At 32.2% G+C, this 9,751-nt stretch overlaps 1 protein-coding gene across 1 annotated transcript; it reads right to left on the reverse strand.

Annotated features, from left to right (window-relative positions):
* Window positions 1-2,895: 2,895 nt before the first annotated feature.
* On the reverse strand, window positions 2,896-9,040 carry LOC126777371 (ceramide glucosyltransferase). The gene has a single exon (XM_050500409.1). The coding sequence runs from the start codon at window positions 8,770-8,772 to the stop codon at window positions 7,579-7,581; it is 1,194 nt and encodes a 397-aa protein (XP_050356366.1). The 5' UTR covers window positions 8,773-9,040; the 3' UTR covers window positions 2,896-7,578.
* Window positions 9,041-9,751: the final 711 nt, after the last annotated feature.

Consider the following 9,751-nt stretch of genomic DNA (forward strand, 5'->3'; position numbering starts at 1 on the left):
GCTACTTATCATCAGGTGGCCCATATGCTTGTCCACCTTACTATTCTATAAAAAATAAAATCATAGAATTATAAACACAAACTCAGGAAAATTCTTTGTCGCATGCCCGGATTTAAATATTGACTTGAGTATAACGACTTCTAACCACTGAGACAATGTTTTAAAACTATTAGGCTTCAAGTATGCCATTTACTCGAATACATTGCTAAATACATAGGTACAGGTAAATAAATAGTGTACATGTATACAGCGACGTACAAAAGAGTAAGGTTTTGAAAGGCTGCAATCTAACCTAGTTTCCATTTTAAATGCAACATATTTCAAGGGTAAATGCTTTTAGTATTTTTAAACATCTTTCGAAATGTCAATATTTCGTTTGCATGTTCATCGTAAACAAAATTGTTAGTGTTATGCCCAATTAATTAATAAGTGTAGTAATTGTTTGTGGAATTATTTTATTTTTAATGATAAGTTATTTATATATTTGACAGTACACAAGACGTCTATGTACTAGCTACCCTTCCTAGCTTCGCACCTGTATAATAAGAGTACATAAAACGTTCATTTCGTAATATAATACATAGTAGTACAATTATCTGCTGGTTTATGTAACGCACTCCAGTAACAACAGTCGGCATGATCTCCGACATTTTCAACAATCCTCATATTTCAGCCAATTTACGTAAAACTTTAATGAATTATCCAACTAAACTTTCCTCATTAATGGCTTCAGTGGTGAACACCGTTTGAAAATACATGTGGTACTTTTTGAGTTTATCACGTTCAGAAATACATACGCGGCGGGGAGGACATTGTTTTATAATAACAGTATTATGCTGTGACTCAAGTTATCAAGAGGTTTGATCTGATAATAATAAAAAAAAATACTTGGTTCATAATTTAATCTCCTGTTAATTGTGAATATTATGATAATGTAATATCGATCAAAGTAATTAACAAAATAAGTATATAATTTGTATTACGTCTACAATGGAGTTGATAAAATCAGTGGTGGCCATTGATTTTTAATATTTATCGGCTTATATGTGTGTGTTCAAATAAGTGAATTCCATATTGATTTAAAACTTTTATTGTTGCGCCTTGGGTATTATTTGGAATCGTATGCTTTATCGTCCACTCTGCGCTGCCGCTCTCTACTATTACGTTTAGTACTCTGTGATCTATTAATTTGGTTATTCACTTTCTGACAGATGGAGCTAGTGTCATGAGTGCGAGGGAACGTAACATTTCGATTATCGATTCAACTATTGACACTATTTGATATCTACGTAATACCGATTATCGGTTTTTGCTATTAAATAAAATTTCATTGTTTTGTTTGCGGTTTCTATGCTTTGTGTTTATTATTATGAAATATAAAACAATGTAATGAAATTTGCCGCTTTGTTAACTTTAAATTAAAATTTGCAAATTTTTATTTTTATTTTATAGAATAGGAAGGTGGACGAGCATATGGGCCACCTGATGGTAAGTGGACACCAAACGCCCTTAGACATTGGCATTGTAAGAAATGGCAACCATCGCTTATAGCCAATGCGCCACCAACCTTGGGAACTAAGATTTTATGTCCCTTGTGCCTGTAATTACACTGGCTCAGTCACCCTTCAAACCGAAACACAACAATATCAAGTATTGCTGTTTTGCGGTAGAATATCTGATGAGTGGGTGGTACCTACCCAGACGAGCTTGCACAAAGCCCTACCACCAGTATAGCAAATGATAGCGTAAAAACAAAGTGTTGTTTATCGTATCAAATATTTAGGTAGGAGTGTACGTACATATTATATATGGGTCTTCATAAAGATATACCGTTTTTTGAGAACAAAACCACAATTTCGAGCCATTGGCTTTTTTCAAAATTATATTTAGAATTAATTTATATTAGATACATACATTTGTAAATATATATATCTAAATATTATTAACGCGATGGAAGACCATAGCACATCCAGAGACCAGAGGTATAAGAATAAATACCAACCTTACTTATACACGTTGTTTAGCGGGTGATTAGTTAAATAATGCTGTGTCTTCTTCGTTCGAATGACAAATCAATAATGACAGAAAGAGATAAATTTCTGTTTAACTAAACAGACGTTAGTATTATAAGTATCAATGCTGGACAAGAGCCCTTTTATTAAAGAGATTGATTTAGAGCTTGTCCCATCACGATGGACTATTGCTGGATGGTGTTTTGTATAAGTTGATTATTAAGCACATATAAGAACATGAAACACTCATAACGTTTGCTATGATTTAAGTACGGACTCTTCAATATTTTGTTTTTAAAATAAGCAATAAAATAATAATTTATATAAAAAATATTTCATGCAACGCTGTTGTATAAAAAATATCGTTGTATTTCTTTAGGCATTTTTTCCGAGCGTTTCGATTGTGAAAAAATAAAATATAAGCTGTGATTGTTTCGGTTCATCAAAAGCACAATTGGTTCGGATTTCAGCTACAACAATTTATATTTCAACAAAGAAACGATGCAATTTTCGATATATCCGGATCAGATTTGGGCAAACCCGCTTTTTAAAAAAATTACTAACAATACATGCATAATGGTGTAACTCATTCCCAAAAAACGTTAATTTTGATAATTATAAAACCTTATATACAATGCGATAGTTTGTTTGTTTATTACGGTTTCACGTTAACTTCTTCACCAATAATTATGAAATTAAAAGTATACACGTTGCCAGCGGTATAGATAATGACATAAGGTACTTTACACCTCCCCCCACACACATGGGCGGAATCTATCTTCTGAAATCGGAAATGTGTCTTATAGTTTTACCCAACAATTAAAAACATGTTAGTTAACAGATACACACTTATAGTTTATAGGTAAAAAAGATAATGCATAAATAAATTCCAAACATACTGATATTTTATTAAAAGTCGCCGTTATCAGGTACAATACACAAGGTCTACATCAATTCTACATTCAATCCGGATGTGATGCATATTTAAATAGAATACGTACATTTATAAACGATAGATACCACGAAGTGCCAAAATGATAAATTATATAAATCAATCTGAACCAGAGTTAGCTTTAGAGAAGAGCTATTCAGACGCTTGGCTATCAGCCTGTCAGAGCTGTAAAAACTAATAAATCGTGAAATTTGACTAACACCACTGGCCGTTTTTTTACTACTTTCTAACTGACTGCCAATTAATCAGAGTAATTCGATAATATGAAATGTATATACAGCCAAATTCACTATGTAGAACGCTTAACCTAGAAATTAATCGTTTGAAAAGAAACAATTTAAAGTTACATGATAATTACTGTATGTTACTGATTACTATGTCTTTCATTGACATATTGCAAAGGTGAACTTTGAGTTAAAGATCTCACTGAATAGCCTAGGCGACCTGGGCACGCGCCTCGATACTTATCTCGTCACTCAGACACTTACTAAGAGTAAACGTTAGCTACCAGGTAATTGTTTTACACCTGAAAGATAGACTACTAATCTATAGACACTAGACTCGTAGCTGAAGCCGGCTCTGATTACAACTAAATTTTATAATTAAAAACATAAGTCGGTATCATATTTATAAATGTACCAATTCTACTGAAATAAACATGTAATATGGCCCCAAAAAAAGCGAAATAATTTTGACGTACTATTTTTTATAATACATTTGAGTATTGAACTGTATTCAGGCATATACTGGCTATTTATATAATACTAGCAAGGCTCATACAATTTCTAAAGTCACAGGATAGTTCGTTTTGTTGTACAACTTAGGATTTCTTAAGAAAATATTTTGGGCATGATTATTAAAATTTGAAGGTCACAAGTACGACGTTTAAGCAAAAAGGTTAAACTTATGTGGCGAATTTAAATAAATCCATTTTTACGTTAATAATCTTTAAATATAGTGAGAATTACATCATTTGACAGCTGTCAATTATTTTTAATTGGCTATGTACTCTTTGATTGATATTTGAACGATAGACTAACGTTTTTAAATAATCTATCTTATAGGCTTATAAATTGCCAAATCGCCTTACATCATAATAATTAATAATAAAATGGAATGATGAATCATCAATCATCATCAATTGTCAAATTAAATTTTCTGATGCACACACGAACGCTTACAATTAGAGCAAAAATTCGTATATAAAATTATGTGTACGAATGAGTTAAAGCATAAAATCTAATTAATTATTGCCTTGTTTTCGTTTCCATGCTAACTAATGATTAACTTAACTTCAAACGGAGTTACCAAAAAATGTTATTTAGGGGGGGTAATAGTAATTTTTAACTAACAGTATCGAGTAATTAATTATTAGATGTCGATATTTACAACACTACATTAGTAAAGAGAAAAACAAATTAAATATATTTCATGGCTATAATCTTTTTCAGCTTTTAAAGAGTACGAAATATATTTAGCGACATAATGTCATTTCGCGTGTTCATAACATATAAAAATGAATTTCATTTTTAAAACAACTGCGTTAAGTATGAATCGAACTAGAATCGGCTTTCTGAGTCGTTCGATAATTACAGTAAGAATGATAATCGTAAAATATTTATTAATATAGTATGTCCAACCACGTGTAATGAATACGTCTCGTTCTAAAACAAAGTTTATTAATTTAAAACTTTAAGAAAAATCACAAAGCACTAATCAAAAAAATTGACGTTGGTCTAACATAAAGCATTCCTTTTTTAAGGTAAGATCCCTATTTCTTACTAAAATTATGTGTATAAAATCAAATAATAATAATAATTCTAAAGTAAAGCCCTTGCTAGGTCGTACTTACATTATTATTGTAAAATTTATATGCGTGTCCCCATTTCAACTTCTTGTATACTATCCCATATTCCCTTTTAATTTTAAATATATATAAAGGTTATATGACAGACATCCAAACTCGAATTTTAAATGGCACGAATTAAAATTCTAATGTAATAAAACATCTGGACAATGTAAACAAAAATAAAACAATTAAAACAGTTACTATTATAATGTCATTTCTATTGTTTAAGTAATTGTTTTTTACACTTACTGAAATTAAATATTCTACAGTTCTTTCATTACTGTAACTGTTTGCGTAACTTGCAATGAAACAGACGTACTTTTTGTCGATTCCGACACTATCCGTTTCTAAAACTTTTCAATTTTGAAATCTATACGTAAAACTTGTTACAAATAATTTCCATTGAAATATGTACAATTTAAGAACAGTTAAAATTAGTTTGGATATCACGATACACCAAAAGTCAATTTAAACAAATTAGATACAAGCGTTTGTTTATAAATGATAAATTGATTCAGAATCAAATTTAAGCGATTAGGGTTTAAGCTTATATGTCACGCGGGGGATCCTACTAATACAAGGTAGGCACTGAGTTTCCAAATTTCAGAACCACCATTAACACTACGGGCTAAAGACGGAATTATATAGTTAATCCAACTTTAAGGCCTGTTAAGATTGCGCGATCTTAAGGTAATCATAAAGAAAGTTGTTCAATAAAAAAAAGGAATGCTTATAATTGTATATTAAAAATCAGACTAATCAAGATTTTATTTAAGCTTTTGAAAGACTTATATAGTCTATTTAATATTCCTGTCAAAACATTAAATCAACGTCTAATTTTGATTGCGCTGTAGATATATAAACATAACTTTATCTAATCTTACTATGTACTCTGACCCGGAGTCGTTTTACTATGAATTCGACAGTACTTAAGGCGCACGCTAAACCATTCATAATTTTGAAAATAAATCAAGGCTGTATTTGAACGAATTTCTCGAACTTTATTTATTAATTTGTCGTTTTTATTTCCAATGGCAATAACAAGTCATTGATAAACTAGACATTACACTTTAATTCGCAGATGGCTATATAGATCGGACAGCAAAATCCAGTTATGTACGTAAATTATTAGACAGAAGGCGACTCGCAAGGTTACTAATTTAAAATTACGACAAGTGAGTGATATATGTAGACTGCATATCTTTGTGATATCTACTTAAGCTGGCTTTTCACTAAGGATAAAAATATACATTAGACCCTAGATATTACTTAGATTACATTTTTAAATTACATTTACACAAGAGATATAAATGCGATCCGTAAAATCAAGAGTATATACAATTCAGTGAAAGATAACAACTAAGGTTAATGCAGACATGAAAAGGTGTGGGTAGGTTTTGTATATACTTGATAATATCTTGAGATCAAACAAGAAATATATATAGCCTGAAATATAATGTATATAATATCTTAAGTATAAACTTTACATTTTATATCATAGTGAAAAGTCAGCTTTAATATTTCAATATGAAATAATGACTACTATGAAATAATGACTCACAATACTTTTTATGTCATACTATTCACGACACATCGCTTGAATTATTATATCCTTGTAGTAAATGCAGTATAAAATTGAATTATTTATGGCTTTTTTAATATCCTATGAATTTAGAGCCCAAAGTGAAATTATGCATAAGGAATAATATGCATGCATACATAATAGAACCAAAGCAATTGATCATGGCACAATAAAGACCTTCAAAAAATAATAGAATGAACTTCTTAATATAATCACAACAAAATTAAGTACCTTTGGACTCAGCTACATTAGAAAATACAGTCTTTTCTCTCAATACCGTTCATCGAAAAAAAATAAAAAAACAAAAATCACACAAGAAATTAATACTGTCTTTTATAAGAATGTTTCACTTTAAAATATAATTCAACCTTTTTGGTCCCATTTCCAATGTGCACAGATTATTATTTAACACTCCTAGTCCAAAGGCACCGAAATAAAATAATTCAAAAACTTGGATAGTATTAAAAAATATTATTAGAGAGATAAACCCTGTTCACTCATATTTAGAATTGTAGTTGTTTTTTTTAATTATTAGGATACATTGGTATTGTAATTTTGAAAGGCGAATAAATTAACATTTAGTGCAGGTTTGTTTTGTACTTTATATAGAATGTACTTTTTTTTTTTTAAATAAGCAATGATTACAAAATACAGTTTTATACATATTTGTGATGAGAATGTTGGCCTTTTGTTCTTGATCAATATAACTTGTACTGCAAAAGCAGGTCAGCATTACAAAAAAATGATTCACTCTTTAAAAATTCAAGTGAGCAGAGCGAGGAATCTTCACTATTCATCGTTGATAAGCGAATGAATCACAGTGCATACACATTCAGGTTACCTTTTTCGCTCATTTATTAATATTTATTATACATATTGTACATGAATTTTAAACTCAATATGGCAGATCATTATTGGCAATTACTACCAGAAAATAATTATGCAGCAGCTGACAATTATTTAAATCTATAAACATACAAAACTCTAAAACAATAGTAACAAGTATCCACCATTCATTTCAAAATTATAAATATTAATTAAAATCAAAAACTTAACCCTAATATAGTAATTATAAACATTCAATCAAATTCAGAGACACTGAAAATGTACTCATTCATCATATATAATGTAACATAAACTACGTACATCAAATTAAAGCTTTCAATAAGGGAGGGGTTGGGGCTCAAAATTTAAGTTTTGGTTTGAGCTCATGGGCGCGGCCACCCCAGTCCAGCCGATAACTGCGAGTCCGCCACGATATTTCTGGGTTAAGCAGTGCCGCAGCCAGCACAAATGGCGCGCAGCACTCGCTCCACACCCACCCGAGCAGAAACTCAACTTTCGTAATAGGAGGCGAGCCGTTTTGCACTGAACGCAACATTAACCAGTCCGATAAGAACCACACTAGCACATGCACTAAGAAGAACGGTAAAGGCTCCGCGCCGAAAAGCTCTCCTGCTGCCCAAGCGGCGCCAGCGCCGAGGGGCAGACACTCACTCAGCGGTTCCAGCAGAGCTGTTGTCGGCACCATCGCTATACGTAGCCGTGCCCACCGCTTTAGACGCGCTTGAAGCGCACCCACCGATTTCGCGCCACTATTTTGTTGTGCCGGCAACGATGCTACACGCATACGCCACCCTCGAGATACAACAGCCTTGGCCATAAAATAATCTTCAGCCAAATATTCACCGAATGCTGCTAGACCACCGGCTTCCTCCAGTGCGCATCGTCGTACCAGCGACGACATACCAACGTGACAATTGATACCAAGAAAGTCGGCACCGAGATACAAACGCGCCTGCGCCGTGCCAAAGTAGACCTTCTCGTACACAGCCGCGAAACCATCGGCATCACAAACAAACGGCATTTGATGCACAATCGCAACATCTTCCTTCATATGCTGGACCATGTCAAGTAATGTGTCCTCTCGCATGCGAATACCGGAATCACTGACTAATATTAACGGATACTTTGCCGCCAAGTACGCTGGCTGCATATTATTAATTTTAGGGTTCACACCAACACACAATCCGCCTACGAATAATCTAGCATCCACTTGAGGAAACTTCTGCATTAAACTATTTACGAGCATCACAGCTGGATCGTGCTCGTTTTCCACACAAAAGAGCAACTCGTAGGTCGGGTAGTCTAATGTAAAAAACGTTTCCAGGTTCGAAAACAAGTTAGGGTCGACTCCGGTGAGAGGCTTCAGGATAGAAACTCCGAGATATGGTTGTTCCGGTGGCGACCGGTCCACAGTCCGATGCAATTTCCACTTAGAATATGACAGAGCCATTATATGAATTAACCACAAACAAATCCACGCAATCATAAAAAATATAGCAAAACCATACACTGTGTACACCATAGGCATCATAATTGTAAAACTCTTATGTCGTTCTCACGTTCGGGCCACATAATATCGACTGGTTTCGAGTGTCTAGAACCGTGCGCTATGATGCGATCATAACACTGAAGTAATAAAATACGAAGAGGCAGACGAGGTGCATGCGTACGCGTATGATTCACCATACGTTATCACGACATATTTACTATCTTAGTATTTTTCATAATTTTTCGATAGCCTTTATCACAAATTTATAATGAACCATATAACACAACCAATAGAACCAACCGCCGCCCGTCATTTCTGAAGACTTGGAAAGTCGTTGTCGCATATTAGTGTTGCCTCAGCAAAAACATTTCGCATTGAACATTGAATTTAGATTTTTAGAAACATTTCAATTTACAACCATTGTATTAACAATGCAAGAAAATATGTAAATTTCATGAAAAGTATCTAAAATCATTTATTTAAAATAGTTATTAACTTTTAGAATAGTTATGGCACAAAGTTACAGGGTGTCGCGCGACTATTATATGTTAGTTTCTCTGTCTACGTATGTACGCAATTTAAATCTATCATTGTATATTGTATGTTAAATTGTTGATGACATAATTAAGCATTATAGATTATTATTTGTTTGAAAATAATAAATAAATTACCAGTGTTTTATTTTACCACTAAAGAATTTATTTATTATAACCCCATATTAATTGAAAATAATGAAAAATGGTTATATAGAATTACATACATAGTTACCGATTCTGATTTTCAAATTTCAATATTAATTAAGCGTTTTCTGCATATACATACATTAAATAATTTGTGAATATATAAATTATTGTTATGAGCGATTTTTTCCAAGCATGTTAAAAAACGTAGGAGTTATATTGTCTATGGTATTTATTCATGTTTTTGTTCTTTATTCATTTTTTTTAAGTTCTTAGCGGGAAAATATGTCTGTTTATAGTTTGAAAAATTATAATCAATTCTGTTGAATGATTAAAATTAC

This window comes from Nymphalis io, chromosome 22 (assembly GCF_905147045.1).
Source record: "Nymphalis io chromosome 22, ilAglIoxx1.1, whole genome shotgun sequence".
Classification (NCBI taxonomy): domain Eukaryota; kingdom Metazoa; phylum Arthropoda; class Insecta; order Lepidoptera; family Nymphalidae; genus Nymphalis; species Nymphalis io.

Excerpts from the sequence above, each read along its gene's own strand:
- LOC126777371 (XM_050500409.1), bottom strand. The coding sequence starts at position 8,772 with ATGATGCCTATGGTGTACACAGTGTATGGTTTTGCTATATTTTTTATG.